General features: G+C 52.3%; 1 protein-coding gene across 6 annotated transcripts in view; it reads right to left on the bottom strand.

The window, feature by feature from the left end:
- Positions 1-19,079, bottom strand: part of Camk2a (calcium/calmodulin dependent protein kinase II alpha) — a 63,646-nt gene extending 44,567 nt beyond the window's left edge. For 2 of the 6 annotated variants that reach the window (XM_026783398.1, XM_026783399.1), the window contains exons 1-2: positions 18,835-19,079; positions 3,653-3,747 (exon numbers count right to left, since the gene is read on the bottom strand). In XM_026783398.1, coding sequence (XP_026639199.1) covers positions 3,653-3,747; positions 18,835-18,896 — 157 coding nt within the window. In that variant the 5' untranslated portion in view covers positions 18,897-19,079. The remainder of the gene's footprint in view (positions 1-3,652; positions 3,748-18,834) is intronic. The other 4 variants (XM_026783396.1, XM_026783397.1, XM_005356159.3 and 1 more) reach the window with 4 other exon arrangements.
- Between the last annotated feature and the right edge of the window lie 3,447 nt (positions 19,080-22,526).

Here is a 22,526-nt window from a genome sequence, read left to right as displayed (position 1 = left end):
TTGTTTTTCAAGATATGGTTTCTCTCTGTAGGAACTCCCTCTGAAGACCAAGCTGGCCTCGAACTCACAGGGATCTGTCTGTTTCTGCCTTCCAAGTGCGGGGATTAAAAACATGTGCCACTACCGTCTGGCTATACCATGCTTCTTATCTTAGCGTATTTGGCTTGCTGTGCCCCCTTCCTAGAGTGTTCCTCCCCTGGGCCTTCTTCTACTGCTTTCCTCCTCCTCAGACAGATCCCAGGACACAGCCACTTCCTCAGAGAGCTTCCCCGGCTCTCTGCAATGGTCCGTCTGCCCTTCACTCTCCTTCACCAGGTCTGACCTTTCTTTCTTTTAGACTGTCTCTCTATGCTTTAGCCCTGGCTGTTCTAGAACTCACTGTATAGACCAGGCTGGTCTTGAACTCAAAGGTGCGTGCCCCTATTCCTCTCTGATTCTCTTGGTAACACACCTCAGTTCTCCCTCTACCTAGTGTATAGGTGTGTTTCATATCTCATTCCCAAGAAAATGGGCCCAGTGGAAACACAACCTTGCCCACTGGTTACTGCCAGGTTCTAGGGGCCTAGCATGGCGTTTCCGAGAGGCTTGTCTAAACCCCTAGCACAGGCAAGCAGCAGAGCTGCCTGTCAGTTCCTGCGAATAACTGCACTGATAATCGGTGTATGACTCAGTCCCAGCCCACAGCGATGAGACAGCCAAGGAAGCTTAGAGTCTCCACACCCTGCCTGGTGCCTGAGAACATAGCCCCTAGACCCACGATGACACCTTCGGGACCTTCATCCCGCTTTGCTTGGGTCAACTGGAGACAGCCTAGTGCCAGGAGCCAGGCAGTTCCAGTCGGGCCAGGCAGGACCAGAGCCTTGCAAGCACACAGGAGGGCTCCTGCAAACAGGTGAGCACAGGTTTGTAGCAGGAGGGAGGGCACTGGGAGCAAAAAAGGCCCCTCCCCGCCCATCCTGAGATATGAGAGAAATAATCCGAAGACCAGAGGTGTCAGGAGAGTATGGGGAAGGCAGACTCATGAACCTCAGAGCTTCCCAAGAGCATTGTAACAGGCATCTTACTGAACCTCATGGCGCGTGAGCCTGCGCCAGGAGTCTGAGCCTAGAGTCTTAGAAGACCGCCCCTGAGCACTGCACCAACCCCACCTTTATCCCCAGAATCCCTAAGAGGTCCATCGAGCACCTGGGAGGGTCTAGCCCAGAACGCACGGCTGTCATTTACTATGCCAGGACTTTTGCGGTCCAAAAGCCTCACTGAGACAATTCAACTCCAGGGGGAAGCTCAGGCAGTTGCATTTTGTTTCCAAGACTGGAATTCAGGACCAGCAGGGATGTAAGCAGGCAAAAATCTCTACGTTTCATTTTATTTGCTTGTGGTTTCTTTGAATGACACTTTGAATGTGAAGGTTTTGTTCTTAAGAACTAATTTTAAAATACATATAAAAATACCTCCCGGAGTTGGGAACTACTTGCTAGAAGAGGCCATGTGGGGTGTGCTAGGGGAAGCCAGGGCTTGCTGGGAGGGGTGGATAGAAGCCCTGGGTGGGTCTGGCTCCTGCTGGGAGCTGCGGGAAGCCATCCCAAAGAGCCAGCAGGGGAGGTTTAGAGAATAGTGCCAAATGTGACAGCTTTAATGCCCCCTGTGGAGGCGAGTGACACAAAGAGACCTGCTAAAGGAGTCTCTGCTCTCCTCCCTGCTGGGGAGAGGGTTCGGTGGCAGCAGACAGCCTGGAGAAAGTTCCCTTACATACCCCTGCTCCTAGCCTCTTAGGCAGGCTTCCTTTCCTCCCAGGAGGTCACGGTCTCAACAGATAGTCAGAGAGAGAAGGCCTAGGTAGTAGCTGCCCGACACTAACAGTGAGAGTCTCTACTGTCCAAGAATGCTTAGTCACCTTCCCAAACAGGAGTGATGGCCTCTATGTCTCTGTGTCCCCTGAGAAGATAGAACTGCAGCCGCAGCCAGCATGATGCTCCCCTCTCATCTTCCTTCCTGATGCTCTTCTGGAGGGCAAAACTTGACCTGCCTTAACTATAGCCCAGGGTTCTCAACCCTCGGGTCGTGATCCCTTTGGGGGGGGTCGAATGACCCCTTCATGGGGGTTGCCTAAGACCATCAGAAAACACAAACCTTTACATTGTGATTCATAACAGTAGCAAAATTACAGTTATAAAGTAGCAATGAAAATAACTGTGTGTGTGTGTGGGGGGGTCACCACAACATGAGGAACTGCATTAAAGGGTATCGGCATCAGGAAGGTTGAGAACCACTGCTCCAGCCCTATCCCCAGGGTCTCAGGAACTGGGGCACAACTAGGCACGTAACAGCTGAAGGCTGTGCCAGGCTGCCAACAGGAAGCAGCACTCTGTTCAGACTTCCTGCCCATCTGCTTCCTTGCCTCTGACTCCAACCCCAGACTTTCTGCAGACCTGGCCTTTTCACACTAGTCATGCCAGCTGGGGACCCTCAGAGCCTCTCGTCCTCGCCGGATGCAAAGAAGTAAGTAAATAGAGCGTTGTGGGCCAGACGACAGAGCTGGAGACAAAAGGCAGCAACCACAGCCCAGTCCAGGGCTTGCTGGGAGGCCTGCAGAGAGCAGCGTGATCACCTTGGGACAGCATCCCTAGGACCTTCATAAGCCATGCACCTGCTGGGCCCTCATCCAGACAAAGTTGCAGCCTACTAAACTCTTAGACACACTGTGCCTCTCTCCCAAGATTCTGCACCCATCTCACCCAACAGAATTCTCCTTACACCGGCCTTCAAGGCATCTATTGTGTGTGTGTGTGTGGGGGGGGGGGTTAGCTTATCAATACACTGACTTGGTCACCAACTACTGTCCTAAGCACACAGGAATGACCAGGACTCTTCTGGGCAGAGTTCCCAAACTCCAGTGCTCCTGAGCACCTTAAAGATGCAACTTTAACTGTTTTAGATTGAAACACGGGCCATCTCTCAGGGCATGGTACTGCTGCTGGCCAGGGTCATTCTAAGGTTTGGGAGACAATGTTCCTAAAGCCTCTGAAGCTACAATTAGCTGGATGTTCTTTTCAAAAGCAGGCCGCACCTCAGAGCACCTATTCAAAAGCCAGTGCCCTGGGAGCAGAGCCAGGGACAGTTCTCATGTAGCCCAGAGGCCTGGCGAGGTCGCTGTCCTGGGTGCTGAGCCCAGAGCGGTGGGTGAGTCCTGTCCACTCAACCAGGGATTAAACAAGGAGCCAAAGTGGGGCACATAGTGAAGTGAGTCCCGGGGGACAGCTACGTGGAAATCAAAAACAGTGGAAAGAGAAGAATGCAGACTGAGCAGAGGGCAAGAATACTGCTCCGAGGATGGAGACCTGGGAAGAGCAAAGGGGCTGCCCATAGAAGGCTAAACAGTTGCAGCAAAGGCAGAGGTTGGGCGGCAAGCCATGGAGGCCATGGTAGAGGGGAAAGGAGACGGAATACCATGGAGGGCTTGACCTATGTGAGAGACACTGAAACCCCTAGCCTGGATTTCCTGAGGAAGGATCTATTCTCATCACACTCTCAGAAGGAAGAGCTTCCTAGCCTGCCAGCAGCATCTCCCAGAAGTCAAGCTCGGGGTTCGGGTCCAGGGTGAGAGCGATAGCAGAGTGGAAAACAGGCAGTGGGCAGGCAGCGCGGAACCCACCTCGGGCTGAGAGCTTCTTGGTGTTGATGATCTTGGCAGCATACTCCTGGCCAGCCAGCACCTTCACACACCTGCGCACCACGGAGAAAGCTCCCCTGGAAGACAGAGAACAGTATGGCACAGCCTGAGACCTGTGTCCACAGGCTACCAAGAGCTCCTACGGCTGAACTGTGAAAGAAGCGAGACCCCTTCATCAGAGCCCTCTATGTCACGAGAGCTGCAGGGCCTGGCTTACAGCAGCACTGGTCAGCAAGATCCAGAGAGGGGCCCAGATCCTTGGTCTCATGCAAGATGAGCCCTCCGGGTCTATAAAAGTTAGGTCACCAAGTTATAAAACGTTAGAAGCCTGGAGTGAGAACCACAGAATCTGGGTCTCGGAGAATCTTTAGAGCTTTGTTCTTAGAACAAGTAACACATCACACAGCTCCAGGTTCAAAGGAGGTAAATATGTAGACCTGGAAACATCCTGCCTCCACTCCAAGGGCCCAGCCCGCAAACTGTCCTCTTTACCATGGCCTCCGTTGCTGGGGCCTGGAGTCCTTCCTTGCAGACCTCACCTCACACACAGCACCAGGTAGGTATACTGTTCTGTTTTCTCCTTTCTGCTGTTAACTTAGTTTTTCCTTTGAGACAGGGTCTGACCGTGTAGCCCTGGCTGGCCGAGAACTCAAATCCACCTGCCTTTGCCTCCCCAGTGCTGGGATCAGAAGTGTATACCAACATGTTCTCTGCTTCTTGATCTGTTGTGATGTGAGTAGACTATTGTGTGTACTACTTCCACAAACTAACACACTTTGCCGTGTCTGCCTAGCCACAAAACAGTAAAACCCCCTGAAACTGTGAGCCAAATTAAATCTTTCTCCCTGAAGCTGCTTGTCAGGCAATTTTGTCATAGATATATAAAAAAAATCTCTAATATAGTATATATATATATATTATACATATAATCTCTAATATAGTATATATATATAAAATCTCATTTTTTGTATTAGTGATATATATAATGTACACACACATATATATATATATATATGGAAACCAATTTTCTCTGCCTTTGTCAATGTGGTGTGTTACCTGCACACATGTATGTTGTGATGTGTGTGCTCGTGCAAGCCCTGTGGAGCCGGACCAGGATGTCAGAAGTCTTCTGCCGCTCCTTGCCTTATTGCCTTGAGATACTGTCTCTCATGAACTGGGGACTGGCTGTTTTAGCTAAGCTGGCTGTCCATCAGATTCTCGGGGTGCCATGAAGCCCCTGTGTAGAAAAAGCTTACCTGGTATTAGCCATCCCCCCACAGTACTGGCCACCAAATAAAGGAGGACTAACACCCGTGGAATGTCTCCCAAGTCACTCCTGTGCCCCCAGTGCTGGGACTAAGGGCATATGTAGCAGTGTTTGGCTCCTTTATTTCAAAAGAGTTTGAGCACAGAGCCAAAGAAAACTAGTTTGAGGGCTGGATCTGAGCTTGAGCTATCATTTTTTTTTTTTTTTTTTGGTTTTTCGAGACAGGGTTTCTCTGTGGTTTTGGAGCCTGTCCTGGAACTAGCTCTTGTAGACCAGGCTGGTCTCGAACTCACAGAGATCTGCCTGCCTCTGCCTCCCGAGTGCTGGGATTAAAGGCGTGCGCCACCATTGCCCGGCTTGAGCTATCATTTTTGTGCATAATGAAGGCCATCTTGTCAACCCCTCACACCACAGAAAAGACCACAGAAAAGTGTCACCATCGTCACTGTCCTCACACCAATGACCAGAAGAAAGAGCCTGGGACGACTTCTCAGATGCGAGTGTGCTGTCATTTGGACAAATCATCTAGACACAGTGTAAAAACCACAGTCCAGAGGCCTCCTGTGTGGAGCACGGATCAAGGTGCTGAGCTCCAGGGTGCAGCTCCACGCAGATTGCTCGAGTTCACACTGTACTCACAAGCAGAGCTGTATCTGGGCCTCACAGAAGCTTCTGGATTTTTAATGCCGGCACTGAGTACTTGCCCAGCTTCCTTTTGCCATGCTCAGTTCCTGATAGCCTCCAAACTTCCACCCCTACACCTAAGATGATGGGCATGCCCAAGCCACAAGGTGCTTAGATGATTCCTGTGAACCCTGTTATCTGGAAAGCCGGGTCATAGTCTCTCTTCTTGTCGTTAACATGTGAAGCGAGTGGACCCCGAGGAAGCCTGCAGCCTGGCATAGATCCCAGATGAGCACACTCTAGCTGCCTCAACACAGGGCAGCAAGAAGTAAGTGGGCAGAAAAGGACAAGGAAGAAAGGAATGGCCAGGATCATGTGTATACCGAAGGCATCACGCAGTAATGGTTCTTCACATTCTACCTGCTCATCACCAATAATAAGAAAGCTGAGACACCCCAGCCACCTCCTTGAGACACTGCCTCTACTACAGGGCCTCCACTGTACTACATGAAGCCCCCACATAGGGAAAGCTTACCTGCTGTTAGCCATCCCCCACATACTGGCCACCAAATAAAGGTGGCTTCTTTTATGCTAACCTGTCCTCCTGCTGCCTATACCCCAGTGGAAATCTTTTTTTGTTTTTTTGTTTTTCGAGATAGGGTTTCTCTGTGGTTTTGGAACCTGTCCTGGAACTAGCTCTTGTAGACCAGGCTGGTCTCGAACTCACAGAGATCCGCCTGCCTCTGCCTCCCAAGTGCTGGGATTAAAGGCGTGCGCCACCACCGCCCGGCCATTTTTTTTTTTTGCCCGTGGAAAGTCTTGCAAGTCATTTATGCTGTCATCTAGAGTTGGGGCAGAGCTGCAGGTTCAGGGCTCCATTCCACAACACTATGCCCTCACTTCAGGTGCCAACTGTAGGAAATGGTTCCCCAGGTCGCCCGTGCTCCTGTACAACTTTGCTAACAACTGGAAGTTCTTACTGCTGTTCTCAAATTAAAGGATTGTCTATGATAGCTTCAAGAACTCAGGAAAGCACGTTTGCGCGTTTGTTATACAATCTAAGACATGGTGAAGAATACAGATGAGCAGCTGGGGAGAGGAACAGAGGCCAGAGCCTGGGGAGATTGGAGCTTAGCGCCACCCCACCCCCACCCCCAGAGCTGAGATGCGCCACTGCCGCCACTCGGATGTGCTCCCTATCCCAGAAAGTGTCCTTACCCCTGCACGTAGGGTCTTTGTGGCGACTTTGCCATGTTACTGTGACCAGTCAGTAATTTAATTTCCAGTCTCATCTCCCCAGAGAATGGAGAATGAGGCTGAAGATTCCAAGCGTCCAATCAGAGCTTGGTTTTTCTGCTGGCCACCTCCATACTGAAACCCACCATGAATCACCCCATAAGAGCCAAAGATGTTTCCAGCATCTGGAAATCCCAGGGGGAATTAAGAGGTTTGTGTCTGGAACTGGGGTCAAAGACAGCAACAAATACTCCAGTCACTCCTGTTACTCGGGAAACTGCAAGAGTTTTAGGAGCCCTGCTTACCCACTCTCTTGTCTTCCCTACCCAACTAACGAGTTCCTATGTCTAGCACTTAGTACTTAGTACCCAACACAGCACCGGGAATCTAACATGTAGCACTTGGTACCCAGTGTCAGTACCACTAACTAGCACCTCCATAAACAGAACTTGCAAGATCAGGCAGGGATTTTAAACAACAGAGAAAGGAACAGAAATGAGGCAGGAAGTCAGGAGCACTGGGGACAGAAATGGGCATCTGAGGACGAGGAGACAACAGGTATTTCAGAGGCTTCCATCTCACCTACGCAGGGGAATGGGCCTGAGAGCCATTACGAGGTTCCTGCCCAGCTGTAGACCTTGACTCCTATGAAGTCTTAAAGAAAAGTAAGTGTCTCGGTGACCTCTTCCGGAAAGGCTTCTGAGCTGCCTAGAGATGGTAGGGCCTTGCCTTGCTCACCAGTAACTGGCCCACGGTGGGTTCACAGCTAGACCTCCATTAGGGTGAGTCAGGAGGATGCAATCAATTGCAACATTAAAATGAGGGGGGGGGGATTTTAACTCTCTCCTCTGCAGGCAGTTGTCTCCTATCCTAGTTCATATTCTCCCCCTGGAATCAGATTGACAGGGCCATGGAACGGGCTGGGTGCAGGAAGCTTCGCGGAACCCAAGGAGCAGGGGCCCAGAAGTGAGATCTATTGAATAAGAACAGCACAGCTTTTCTGTGAACCAGGAAATGGCTACACAGGGATGCTGAGCCCCACAGAGGACATCCTTAGCATGCCGCCCCTGGGCAGAGATGCATAGCCTTCCTCTGGTACACTCCCCAAGTCAGGGCCCAGCTCCTGGCTCCAGGATAAAGATGCTCTCAAGTCCAGGTACTGCTAGACTCCTCTTGATACCACAACAACCTGAAGGAATCAGAATTATGAACCCCATTTCACACACAGATCCAGAAACTGCAGCTCCAAGCGAGAAGGAATGCGCAGCAGTGAAGGGAACATAGGGCTCTCAAGCCTTTCCTCCTGGATCCTCTAAAGGCAGAGAGGGGTGCGGAGCCTTCAAGCGCTGGGACTATAGCTCACAGAGGTCCCATCCAGGCTGCCCCCTACTGACCGTGTGACTTGGAACTTAGCCTCTGATTCTCTTTCTCCCCTAAAGAGGGCAGTGGCAGCATCACTCTGAGTGCTCCCAGAGACTGGGCGAGGTGGTCATTTCAGAGCACTTAACCACAGATCATAAGACACAGTAGAGGATGAATGGGGTTCCATCTACACAGAGGAAGGCTCCCTTTCTGTCGTGTGCAGGGTGTGTGTGAAGGGGAGTCAGACAAACAGGGTAGACAAGAGTCAGGGAGCCAAATTGAGAGCGAGGCAGCTGCTTCTTTCATCTTTTGTTTAGAAAAAAGCGTGTTTGTTCGTTCTCATCTTGCATGAGAAGTGACCGCAGCAGCCCCGGAAGCCTTGGCAAATGGAGGAGGGCTCTGAGCTGAGCGGAGGCCAGCAGGTGGGCAGGCAGGCCAAGGCCTAGCAGCAGAAAGACAGGCAGAGCAGGAGCATCAAGGAGGCCAAGATGGAGATGGTAGGGGGAAGAAGTGGCCCCGGAGGAGGAAGAAGTGATGCGGGAGTGGGGAGGCGGGAAGGTCTTGAGAATACCTGTGGAAGTGTTCCTGGGTTCCTGATCGGGGGAGAGGGCTGTTAGCCCAAGAACAGGACTGTTCTGGGTGCAGGGGCAGGGATAGACAGTGTCCCTGAGTGCAAAGGGGGGGAAGTGGAACATTGCTCCCAGGTACAAGGAGACGGGTGCTAACAATCACCCGGCTCTAGCTGGGTCTGTGATACCACAAGGTCCTAGGTATGATGCAGCACAAGTGTGTCACTCTCAATTTATCCATCTAATCGAGAGATAAAGTCAGGGAGAGGTGTGTGTGAGAGACAAAGACACCAGGCATCAGAGAGAGGAACTTTCAGAACTTGGATGGGGTGGGCCCCACGGGCTTCAGTTTCTTCATTGACAACACAAGGCTAAGGGAAGATTGCGACTCAATGGCACAGAGACCTGTCTGACCTCGGTACTGTACCCTAGTCAAGGGCTCCTGCCTATCATGCAGGCAAATGCAGTTCTAAGCAAGAGCGGTCCAACCCGAGTTCAAACCACCATCACCGTTCAGCCCCTTGCTAGCCGGTGATGTCATCTTGGTCTGTCTGCTTCCTCCCCCATAAAATGCAGGCAATAGAGTCCCCACCCTGAGCAGTTGCTTCAAGGATTCAATGCGATAATGAGGCAGACAATGTGTTCAGCAGGAGTCCCTGGAGTATAGTAAATGCTCAAGAAAGGATGCCTTGTATGGGCTTCATTACATCAAGAGGATGAAAACAGCCTCATCGGAAACAAAATGGACCCTGTCTGCTGAGCTTGGGGGAAAAGGGGGGGGGGCCCGACAAAGGGGGAAGAGGCCTCTCCCCAGGGCTAAGGAGCCCCCCCTGAGTGTGTTCATCAGGAGTGAGGCCTCATCCAGCACCCTGCGTTCTCGGCACCAAGACCCAGCAAAGCGGGTCTACTTGACTGCCAAGAATGTGGAAACGTGCTAACGGGCTGTGAAGAGCGGCTCTCACTGGGAAATTGTTTTCTGGCTGACTAGCCGAGCTGATGTCCTGGTGTCCTGGGTGTGGCTGACTGCCAGCCACAGGTGCCTACAATCATCTCTGGCCTAGAACCCCTCGAAGGGTTGCCATGGCAGCGGGGGGGGGGGCAGCGCCAAGGGAAATGAGAAGTCCCGAATCCTTGCCCAACTTGATTACAAGCTGACTTATTCTGGTGGGCCTCAGTTTCCCTATGTGAAAGAGGGCTATGACGGATCCTAACACTAACTTCCTCCTGGAAAACCCAAGACAGGTCACTTTCCCTTCTTACGGAGCTCTTCGGGGTCTCAGCAGAGAGGACCATTTCTGTGGTGGTGGGGGGGGCTTTCTGGGTGCAGCCTTCTCACGGATTTGCCCCTGCACTCTGCACCCTTGGAGTCTACTTGTCTGGCATCCTCAGAGTCCTTGGGACTTCCCTTCATTGGCTGCTTTCACAAATACCCCTCCCCCGATAAAGTAAAGCGTCCTCTCAACTCAGCAGCCTGGTTGCCTGATTCCCCCTTCCTTCATGCTGCCAAACTTCCAGAACAAATGTCCGACATCCGCTGCCTTGTCTTCCCACCTCCCACACTCCGGGAACCCACTGCAATCTGGTCACCGCCCCCAAGGCTCCATGGAAGAAATGCTTATGCCAGGCTCGCCCACCCAGTGCCTCGCCTTCCCCCAGCCCTGGCAGCACCCCCCCCCTGGGCCTAATCTGCCTCACCTGCTCCACCCTATGGGTCCTGGGTACCCTGAACACCTGACTCTGTGGTTCATCCGCACCGACAGTACTTCTTCCTGCCCATTCCCAACCAACCGCCGCTCCTTATTCCCTCTGCTTCTGTCCGCTTGCCATTTCCTCCTCCGGTCCTGCCTGGCTATTAGCTGGGCCGCCAGGAAGGCTCTAGGCTTTGATGAGCCCATTTACAATGTCATTAAAATGATTCTGTGTATGGGATGCTCTGGGCAAAGACTGCATTCTTCTTCAGCTTCACAAAGGAGCCCGTGACTCCCGGATCCATTCTAACCATTACCCTGAGATCGATAAACATGGACTCCTCCTGCCTTTAGAATCTTAGTAGCATCCTTTGAGCTCTTCATTCTCCTGCTCAAATGCTAGCTACATGGCAGGTGTCTTCCGACCAGTCCCTCCTCCAAACCTCCCTCTGTCAAGATCTGCAAACCTACCACCTCTCTGGGTCAAGAGGTCATCTTAGAAGGACCCTGATACAGTACAGGTGGACCTACTGTCCGGGGTAGGATTCAAACCTAGTCCTATTGGTCTCAGTAACTTAGCCGAGGCACGCTAATCTGACTGCCCGGCATGTGGCGCTCAGAGCAGGTACAGTTAATATATCTATAGGTCGGCAAAGAATTACGGTTGGCCACCAGCGTGGTGTCACCTGTTAGATGACAGTGTGGGACCTATGTGGCTAGGTGTGGAACTGGCATGCCCAGGGTATCTTATTACAAAGGCCAATAGGTAAGGAAACGGAGTCGAGAAAACTTGGACCAGGCTTTCTGATTCCATCCACTGCTTTTCGATACCCTACATGGTTGGGGTAGGGGAGAGCGCTGGCTTTAGGTCCACAGCTGTGCTTTAAGTCTGTGAGAAATAGGCAAGAGCCTCTTTAGAAAAAGAGAGCAGTGTGCAGGAAGGGTGGCCATAACTTATACAAACATCTTCCAGTTCTCAAGATCATTAAAAAACTGTGGCTGGCAGAGTCCATTTGGAAGCAAAGAGGAAATCTTCCGTGAGGTGGTGTTTCCACAGGTCTCAGCCCTAGGCAGCCTTAAGCAGATACTTCCTGCCAGGGAAGCTAACAGTGGATGAAATTATGCCCAAGACCTCTTTTACTTTTCATTTTTTGTTTGTTTGTTTGTTTATTGACAATGCCATTCTTTCTTAATGATCAGCAAGCAGAACTGAGCTATGCCAGTTCCAGACGGCAAACTAATGAGAAGAGATACGGCCCAGGATGCCCTCGGCTTCAGGTGCCCTCTCTCCCTGTCTCCACAGCACCTCTGTGAGCAGATGGTTGCCCGCCACAGCATAATACAACCAGAACATCCCAAGACCTGCTACCGAAACCTTGCCTCGCTCCTCCTGTCCCCGGCGGTGCACCGCCCACTCCCAGACTCCAGAAGATGCTGTGGGGACGAGCTGTCCTGCACCCTCCCCCCAGCTCCAACGCCAACCCAGCAGAAGTCTCTTGGAGGACACAGAAGGCCTCAGAACCGGAAGATTCTGGTTGTTGAAGGGAACATTGAATCAACAGAAGTTCCAACATATTCCCTGTTTTGGTTGCACGTGCCTTTTCTTGAATGGCAAAAAAAATGTATATATATCCCCATTTTCCCCCAATATATATATATGTATATATATATCCCCAATACTGTGTGTGTGTGTGTATACACATATATAGCCTAGTGGCCAAACCAGAGTTGAATAAGACAGGAGAGAGGCAAAGAGGCATTCTTGTTCACCACCTCTTCTGACTTGGCCTGCCCCTGCCATGGTGCACACCCCCAGAGACTTGCTCTGATGTCAAAGAGGCTCGGGGCAGAGTTATGTCCTGGTGGAAGTAGAGGCTGGAAGGCCCAGTTCTGTGAGACACTACCTTCTGAGCCATAGTTTTCTATCCATAGAGCAGTATCCCCGGGCCCTGTGTTACTCTCAACAGAATGGAGAGTATCCCAGCCCCTTGCTGTCCCTCAGACCATTCTTACAAGCATGTTACCAAGTGAGGGCAGGGGCACTGGTTAGGAGGGTACCAGGGAGGCCAAGGGCTGTGATAGGAGCTTGCCTTCCTGCCTTAGTGCTATCATCTCCAGAGGATGCTGGCACCAGGAGCAGTTATGATCCTTAGAAGTTCTCTCTGCTGTTAAGATTAAATCTGCCTGTTTCTCTCTGCACGTTCAGACACTCTACCCTCTGGGACCCCTTATTCCCTGATAGCCAAGAAGAGAGGCCAAGTCCTAAAGAGGGCTCTGTTTCTTGTTACCAAGTTCTCCCACTTCTCAGTGCTTCATATGGCTTCCCAATCTCCACCACCCTGCCAGTCTCCCCTTCTACGGACACAGGCTTTTACTGCTCCTCCTAGGACCTAGCATCTAGGAGTTTAGGAATGAGCTGTGCAGACCAGAGAAGAGTGGAACCCCAGGTTTCCCCCACCACCAGGAAGATGCATGTCACTGTTCCACCTCAGAGACTTTGCCTGATCTGCTCTGTGGTTGGGAACTCACTCACGCCCTCTTCCTTCTGGAGAGTTCTTATTTAGCCTCCAGATCCCAGTGCCACCTTCTCTGGGCATCCTCTCCAATAGCCCTGCCCCTTACTAGCAGAATCTCAAGTCTCAAATTCCCTATTTGTGCTTCTAGTCCTTATTCAACTATATTTTGAGGACTGAAGGTTGGGGTAACCATCCCTTTTTTTGTTAGGTTGTTGTTGGGTATTCTGAGACAAGGTGTCACTATGTAACCTTGGCTGATCTGAAATCCATTATATAGGTCAAGTTGGGCTGGAACTCACAGAGATACACCTGCCTCTGTCTTCCAAGTGCTGGGATTACAGGCATGTGTCACCACAGCCGGCACCCAGCTGCATCTAAATAATCAACTCCAGGAGAGATTTAACTTCGGTTTTGTACCAGATTGCACACTCTATGAGGGCAGAGGCCACACGAGTCCTGTGTGTGACACACGACAAGAATAATTCAAGTTGGTGGGACAGAAAAACGTGTGTGGAAAAGGCCACAAGGATCACAGAAAAATTTCTCCCTTCTATGACCCCAAGGTACAAAGACCCTCAACATTCTATGGCTCAGTAGTCCCAGAGGTCTTATAGCACCGCTGGATACTATGGGCAGCGTGGACACCAAGGATCTGCTGCTCAGCAGGGTAGATGACGCTTGGCTTGCCTGATGTGGGCTCTTCCTACTAGTTCTTGGAAATGATCAGAAGAGGACAGGGCTTGGGCAGTGTGCATTCAGGGACACTGTGAGCAGGGGCAGAGGGTTTGCCCAGAGACAGGAAGTGGGAGAGGGAGAAATAGAGACCAGAGAAACGGAGAGGTAAGTAGTGAGGCAGAGTCCAGAAGCCCACGCTGTGCTGTCTTGCTGTCCCTGCACTGAAGGTGAATTCATACTATATGTTCTGTGCCAGTGCGTGCGTGCGTGTGCATGTGTGTGTGTGTGCACGCATGCATGTGCACATCAGCCCAGAGGGCTGCCCTCACACCACACAGAGGGCTGCGGCTTCAGGCTGCAGGGGCTGCTGACAGCAGTGTCACCGTGCTTTAGAGGGAGGCAGGAGGGAGGGAGGAGGCTTGGAGAGTGTCAGTGTGTCTCAGCCTGTGTGGGGGCGCCTGTGTGGGGGTGGAGGGCTGCGGCATGCACCAGAACATGTGCCTGCTTGCTGCTCTGATGTTGCAGAGAAGCCGGGAAAGGCTATCCCTTCCCCTGTCCTTGTGCCTCTCCGTGCCGTCCAGGCCCTGCCTCCCCATTTCCCATCCTTTGGCCTCCGGTCCCTCTCACTGTAACCTGGGACCAAACACCACCCTCCATGAGGTGTCATCCATCTGTATATGCATGGACAGTCTCCACAGCCCGCCCATGGTGGGAGCACAGGATCCGCCGATTTCCACCACCGAGGGAGGTCACAGAGGGCAGCATTGCAGACATCTCCCGAGAGAGGACCCCCATTTTATTGACAGTAAAGCGGAAGCACACAAAGAACGAGTGAGTCACCCCAGGTATCCCAGTAAACTCCGGGCCGAATCGTGGCCAGAAAATGAACACCAGCTCATCCTTACCCCCCTCACCACCACCAAGACCACCACCGAGACCACCACCGAGACCACTGCCCCTTTCCCCGGCTCATGGGCAAGAGGAAAGCTCTTCACAGATACAGCCCCAGATGGGGCCTTGCTCAGAAACCTCCAGGGACCAGGCCCTTGAGCTCTCCTGCCACCTCCTGTAGCTCCAGTCTGCTCATCTGTAAAATGGATGCGTAGGTTCTGCCCACTTCCTTCAGGCACAAGCTAACGGATGGAAAGGCACCAGGAGCCCCAGTGCTGCTGGTGGGAGGACCCAGGAGTAGAATAACCCTGACTCTAAGTGCGGCCCTGGTGCCTTAGCGTCCTCCCACCATGACACCGTCCACTCTCCTTCCAGCGCTGCAGGGAAAGGACAAATGGCCGCACACGTGCTACAGAGCATTGGAACTTGCGTCCCAAAGAGGCCTTGAGCATCCAGCACCTAGAAAGCCCCGTACGGGGGAGCTGCCTTGAAGCCAGGCCACCACCCACAGATCAGCCCACCCCAGTGTGGTACAGGATGAAAAGCTATGGAGGAAGGAGTTTGGGCTCAGGGACCAGCCCCCAAGTCCCTGTCAACCTTGTGGCCACCCACACTCCCACCAGCCTCCCCTACCCTGCACCGCCTGAGTCAACTTCAGATCCCTGTTTCTAGAGAAAAAAAGAGTGGGCTGAACGCTGCTCTCTCCTCCCTCCTCTCTCTCTCTCTCTCTCTCTCTCTCTCTCTCTCTCTCTCTCTCTTAAGTAAAATCTCCTCCTGGGGCTTCTCCTGTCCGGAGCAGCGGAGCAGCAATCGTAGGCCTGCAGAGCAAGGCTCTGCTTCGCTAACCTGTGCAGGTTGGGCAGATGGAGGCCTGAGGAGGCAATGGCTAGAAGAAGCTTCTTACCACGGGCCTGCCTGAGCTCATTAGAATTTCCCTTGTCCCTCTCTACCCCACCCCCCACCACTACCACCACCACTACCACCCTTCCTGCTTTTCTATCAGCTCTGGACATCAGAGAAGGCTGAGGGAATGGAAGGGAATACTGAGGGCTACCCTGGCCAACCCTGGCCAACCCTGGCCCACCCTGGCCCACCCTGGCCCACCCTGGCCCTGCAGCTAGCACCTCGTCTACTCAAAGCAAGTACTTCCCTTTCTTTCATCCCAGGGTGGGAGAGGGGAGTGAGCCCATCTCTGGGTCCCTAGAAACAGCCCCCCCCGACCCTAACCCTTTAGGGGACCCAGAATCAACGTCTTAGCTTATCTGAATGCATATGCTTCTGTGCCAAGGCATGGAGGGGATCATCAGTCTGATAGCATATAGAACTTTCAGAAACCCCGACTCAGGCCTACATCCAGGCAGGAGAGGAAATCTCTGCTTGCACCCTAGGCTCCTCCTCAAAGGCAGCTGGTGACAAGCCAGTCTTCGCTGGGCAGAATGCCAGTAAGTCTTCGAGATGTGCTAGCCCTCTTCAAGGCTGTGGCAACCCAGAGCCCTGACAGAGGTCAACCAAAGTCTCTTTCAGGCCCAGCTGAGCAAGGTGACTGGATAGTTATGTGGGCAGAGTTCTGGGTGGGGGCTCAGAATCTGGATAGCCACCCAGTATCCTAGCTAGAAGATGCAGGATCATCAACCGAACGGTGAACTCTTCAAGCAGACTTCTTCATCGCTTCTGCCCCATAAGAAAAGCCCAAGGAGACCTTGACCAACATCTTCCTAAACAAGAGCCCCTCTACACAAAAGATAAACATGGAGCAGGCTCTGTTCCTCCTTTAGGCCTGCCCAATTCTTAAGGGTAACATCCACCCCTGCAACAACACCCCCCAGAGGCACACCATGTGTCAGGCTTGAGACTGTGTCTCCACACACCATCTATCTAATCCTCACAACGTACAGGCCAGAAGGAGTGGCAGTCCACCAACGTCACAGGGCTGAGGGTCATATGGGGCAGCCCCTCCCTGAACATCCCTGCATTAGTTCAGACTAAGGCTAAGTAAGGTGCAGAGCAAAAGCCATCCGACTCATCCTCCACAGGGTGCCCTGGCCCTGGTCACAGAGATACCCAAGCCACAAAACAGACCCACCACAGCCCCTTCTCCTTCATACAAGCATCCTCAAGCGCAGGTTTCTGCACGGTCCCCTGAGGGCCCACAAGCTCCGACACTGCATGCAACATTGTGAAGGTTTGTGCGTTTTTTCTAGGGAGTGTCTATTTAGACTTCCATTGGATTCCTGGAGGAATAAATGACCTAAAAAAGGTTAAGAGCACCAATAGTTCTGGAAGGAAGAGGTCTAAAAATGATTGGACAAGGCCTGGACATCCCTGCCACCCTTGGTTTTCCTGCCATGGCCATACCACTGTTCCTTATCCCTTAAAATTCTGCCCCTACCCTAGAATCTGTTCACATCCAGGCAGGCAGAGGGGCTGAGAAAGCCAAGTCAGGCGAATGAGCCCAGTGCTAATGATCCCCCATCTCTTCTCAGGGCAAAAGAGCACTTTGGTGTGGCTCTGTTCCCTGGAGGAATCACATCGCAACTCCATTTCACTGTGCTCTGTGACGCAGTCCTGACAGAACCAGCTTCAGGGACTCCGGAAAGGTAGCTCCTGTCTATTCAGGAAGCCCTGAGTTCCAGGTAAACACCAGACACGCTCTGGAAAGGGGTCCCAGATAAAGTTAAGAGACAGTCCTCCAGAGCAGCCTTAAAAAGTATATTCCTGCCCCCATCTCCAACACAAAGACACACAGGACAGCAGGAAGTCTGGAGACAAGCAAGAACACACATTTGCACAAGGGAGCTAGGGTATGTATAGGTCTCTAGATAGTTGCGTGAGTGTGCGTGTGCGTGTGCGTGTGTGTGTGTGTGTTCAGGGGCTATGCTTATCCACAGCCGTAGCTCTGCCTCCCACACATATGCAGACACTAGCATAAGCTCACACATGCCCATAGCACCCACACACCCACACGAGCCCAGACCTCACACAGGCACACGGGTGCGCATGCACACACACACACACACACACACACACACACACACACTTTCTGTATATATTCCTCAAGATACATGCACACTCAAGAACATTCTGTCCACACTTCTCATCATCTGTGACCTTATACATCTCATGCACACTCATGTTCACTGATAGGCACACAGTTTTGTCCTGCTGCACCTCTGCACGCAGATGCATGTCTGTATCTCTGCTGCAACCTAATCGAGAGCATCCCTTGCATAATTGGGCACATGCACTCTTGCAGGGCACACTGACATTTTTTAGACTTTCCACACAAGCAACACACTTGCACGTCTCTTCGTGGTTTACTTGCACCAGTATTTGTGTGTCTTTTCAGTTCACACACTACACCCACTGTCAGTTCTTATACAACTCCATCTGCTTCCCATGGAAGTCATATATAGCCTCTCCCCAAAGATGTTCACTGGTACATGTACCTCCAGATCTCACACTGGCACACATCTGTTCACCGGGCCCCTCGTCTCATGTTCCTGCTGCTACAGCAGGAACCAAACAGGGCTGGTAGGGAGACTTCTGTGTCCATAGGGCACTCTGCCAAACTGCTCCCCAACTCCTGATCCGTCCATTCCCAGGACCCCCACAAGCCCACCTGGGAACATCTAGAAACCTTCCCTTATATCTGTAGCCTGCTGATCTACCCTCGGAAACCTTGCTCTTTTCTGCTTCCTACCCTTCTCTCAACATCAGAGGGACAACAGGAGGGGTAACTTTGCCTACTGTTTTCTGTGCACAGCGCTGCCACAGTGGCATACCCCCCCCAGCTTGCCGCTTGTTCCTCCCCTCCTCCCAACATCTCAATCGGTTTCACGTTAACCCCTTCCGTACCAAAGCCCTTGCTCCTGGTAGGGGACTGGGAAAGGGGATGTGCCACTTGGCACCGTGTCTACAGTCAGGGTCTCCAGGTGGGAGCTGATGAACTCTCTGCTGATGCAGGTATCTAAGTTCAAAAACAGAAAAGATCGCAGCTTGGACACCGCCAAGTGGGAAAATCCCTTTAAAATGCCAAGTTTCTAAGAATCTTTGTGTACCCAGGTCATGTGCACTTACATGCGTAGTTGCATATACCATCAATCTGTTACCCTTTCGGCACACACACACACACACACACACACACACACACCCAGGCTGGATGGACACATAAATGTGTCAACGCCTGACTGGACACCCTGTGCACACACGGTGCCCCCAAATCATGCAGCACACCTTCCTCTGCAAGCACGGGAGAACTCTAGCCACATAGGCACACGCCCCCTGCCCGAGAGGCTGATCCCCCATGCCCTCCAAGACTCCCTGAGGTGTGACTCACTTTCCTAGTTCCTCAAAGAGCTGGTACTCTTCTGTGAATCGGGTGCAGGTGATGGTGGCCATCCTGGCACTGGGCAGGCAAGTGAGGCTTTAGGCTGGGAACCAGGACTGGGACGCTGCTGCTCTGCTCCCAGAACTAGGGGCCACTCGCCTGCCCGTGCTCCTGAGTGCAAACGGAGAAGCGGCTTGACTGACGAGCTTGGGGCTTCTGAGCAGGGCACTGTGGCTGCTCACAGCCTCGCGAGCCTTCGTCAGCATCCAGGTCCCCATGGCAACCACCTCCGAAACGCCCTGTTCCCGTTGCCCCGGTAACTGCCTCCCCAACACCTGCCTGCCTTCCACTTTAAAACCTGCTCCTGGGTTGCCCTGGCCCCCTGTATACACAAAACTGCAGGACTGTGAGGACCCAGGAGTAAGTGAACCCTGTTTTCCCAGGGTGATGTGCTGAGGGGGATGGAGAAGGGGAAGAGAACAAACTTAGTTCACAAGTGATCTTCTCTCTTCCTACCTCCCCCACCTCCAACTATAGGGCCCTTCTAACAGACGGGATGGGATTAAGTGGGGCAAAGAGGCAGTTGCTATGGTAACGACTAGTGGGTGCCACATTCTGGGATGGTCCTTGAGAAAGACAGGATGTAGTTACCCTGGCAACTTCATCTCCTCTAGAGAGACAGGTATTGCCCCGTTGCCCTGGAAACAGCTGGGTTCTAAGGTTTACAGGGGAATGATGGCTAATTCATCTCTCTCTCCTTCCCTTCCCCCTTGTAGTCTCTGCAGTTTCTCTGCTCCCTCTGAGAACTGGTCTGGTTGACTTAGCCTCTGCCTCTGTCCCTATTTTGTGCCTGCCCTCCCTGCTTTTTAGCCACTGTGTGTATCACACTGTCACTCGAGCTTGGGGGAGAAGTAGGGAGCAGACCCAGGACTCTGAGGGAATGGTTCTGGCTGCTTTCTCACCCCTAGCTGTCACCACTGTGCAGCTGTCACCCTCCCAAGACCTCTTCTGCCAGCTCTCCCCACCCATACCCCTAGAGGGACCATGCAGACTTGGTCTCCTGGGGCTACTGTCCCAGTTTCTGCTTGTGCTTCCCGTCAAGGTAGGATTGGAGAGAGGCGACTAGAATGAGGAGCGCGTGGCCTGGCTCACCCAGGGCTGGGTCAGCGGCATGGATGCATCCTGCCCTGGTGCCTTCTTTCCCACACTCTAGTCATCTTCCCTGATGGCCTCACCTCTTCACACCCCAAGGCACGGCGTTTAAGACCAGGGATCTGAGTTCAAGTCCCAGCTCTGCCACTTACTAGCTGTGTGACCCTGGCAGGCAAGTCTCTGAGGAAGCTCTCTGAACCCCCATATCATTTTCTAAAAAATAGGAAGTCATCCTTGCAGAAGACCCCTCCTAAAGATGGAACGGCCTAGGCTGTAAATGGGCTCTGGGAAGTAGACAAACCTGAATGGGTTTCAGTTGGTAGAAAGCAAAAATGGAAGTTTTAAAGTGAGTCCATGGCTACTCCCATAATGCAGCTGGATCTTTAACACCCCACCCCTCCATCCAGAAAAAGAAAAGGTGCCTCGGTCTCTCTCACAGGTGGCTGTGCAGGGGTCTCAGGTCAGCATTTGTCCCCAGTGAACAAGGGCAGATAAATGCAAATTCTCTTCGTTTCCAACTTGCCCCTCAGAATCCATAAATCACTGTATTACTTGCTTCACTTGTAGACATAGTGGTACGTTTAATTATTCTCCAACACCAACAAGTACCTGACCCAACTGAGGGTAGAGGACTTTGGAGACATGGGGGTGGGGCTCTATCCCTCTTCCTGAGAGTCAGTGGAAGATTGAGGGAGAGCTCTTCAATTCAGCCACTTTTTTCAGGAAAGGAAAAAAAGGGGGGAGGTGGAGAGGAAGGAGGGAGGCAAGCCAGGGAGGAGGGGGTAATGGCTTATCCACTAATTGCACCATTACCACCTTCAGAAAAGGAAAAACCACTCCGTTTTGTTTCTGCGCACAATACGCTTCCCGCTTCTGCCGCCAACGTGGCAATTCCGAGGCAGAGCAGAGAGGCCTGTGCTCGCAGGGCCGCACAGCTGGTGGGTAGCAAGCAGGCACGGAACACCGTGGCCAGGGCTAGAGGCACGGGAGAAAGGCAGAGGTGGGGTGGAGCTGTATTGTCATCCTTCTGCCTCCGATCCCCTAGCCCAGTGGGTCTCAGCCTTCCTAAGGCTGCAACCCTTTAATACAGTTCCTCGTGCTGTGCTGACCCCCAACCATAAAATTATTTTCATTGCTACTTCCTAACTGTAATTTCGCTACTGTTAGGAACCGTCATGTAAATCGCTGTGGTTTCCGATGGTCTTAAACGACTCCTGTGTAAGGGTTGATTGACCCCCTCCCCAAAGGAGTCTTGACCCAAGGGCTGCTCTAGCCTGTTCTCGGGAGAACCACTGGGACCACCCAGCCACTGCTGTGATTTTTAAGGTTCCCTGAACTTCTTCAAGTGCAAAACTGGGTAAACAATGTCCCTCACCTGTAAGGCTATTTTGTGATTCAAATGAGATGAGCACAGCGGCTGTTACAGAAGGAACTAGAAATCCTTTCTCCTTGAAATCCTCCCTCGACCATGGAAGCACTTTGGGACACTGTTCACCAAAACATCGCTGGGGGTTAGCTCGTGTTAGACATTGCCTGGTCCTGGCCTTGTTTGCAGCAATGCCTGCAAAACAAGCATCAAGAACTAAAAAAAAAAAAAACAAAAACAAAGCTGAGGCCACTGGGACCCTCACTTATCAGGGCCCAAGGGCATGGCAGCTGCTTTAAAACCAGTAAAACACTAAAGGGAATTGCTAAGGCTGTAACCATGGAAATGTAACCCTGTGAACAGAGGTGGCCATCCTCTCGGACCAGTGCTGGCCTGCTCACTGCTCCTGTTGCTCCCCACAGATGAAATGCGGAGGTTGGGTCAGAGGCCAGCAGAACGTTTAGAAAAACCCCAGGGACTCAGGGAGCATGTGAAGCCATGGCCAGCCTGATACCTTCCTGCCTCTGACAGGAACCACGGGTCCTAACATCACTGTGGTCACCATGTCTCTTTGTTCTTTGACTTCGGGCTCCCTTTCCTCCCTTTCTCCCTCATGTCTTTTGTCCTAGCACCCTTCCTTCCCTGCCTCTTCTCTCTCACTGATACCTTTCTCTCCTATGCATGCAGAGCAAGGGGAAGGGCAGGTCCCAGGACCTTAGACCCACCTGATGGTGGCAAATTAGCTGAACAGGAGAAGCTGGCCATGGAGGTCTGTCTTACACCTGCATGTGCGCCTACCTCTTGGGGCCTTCTAGAGACTAGGTCAGGGCTGCAGGCGCTGGCTTTGCTGGACACCTGCATACCGAGTGCAACTGCCTCTCTGCTGAGGAGGCGCGACCACTCATTCTCCTCCTCTCTGTGCCCACAAAGCTGGCATCTGTGCCCAGTGGCAACGGGCATCAGGGAGTCAGCCATGCCTGCGTGGCAATGAGACTAAGCTGATGATGGCATCGGGGTGGGGGGACTGGTTCTGCCAGACTTCTCACTCCCCAGGGCCACAGTAGGCATAACAGTCTAGCACGTGCACCCCATCTTCAACACGTGTGCAGTACTCAAGCACAGGCCTGTGTGCCGTGGGCTGGTGGCCAGGTGTGGGAACCCTGAAGTTTGCTGAGCCAGCATG

Source organism: Microtus ochrogaster, chromosome 18 (genome assembly GCF_000317375.1).
Source record: "Microtus ochrogaster isolate Prairie Vole_2 chromosome 18, MicOch1.0, whole genome shotgun sequence".
NCBI lineage: Eukaryota > Metazoa > Chordata > Mammalia > Rodentia > Cricetidae > Microtus > Microtus ochrogaster.
The sequence above is the reverse complement of the archived record's forward strand: the minus strand, read 5'-3'. Positions and strand labels throughout refer to the sequence as shown.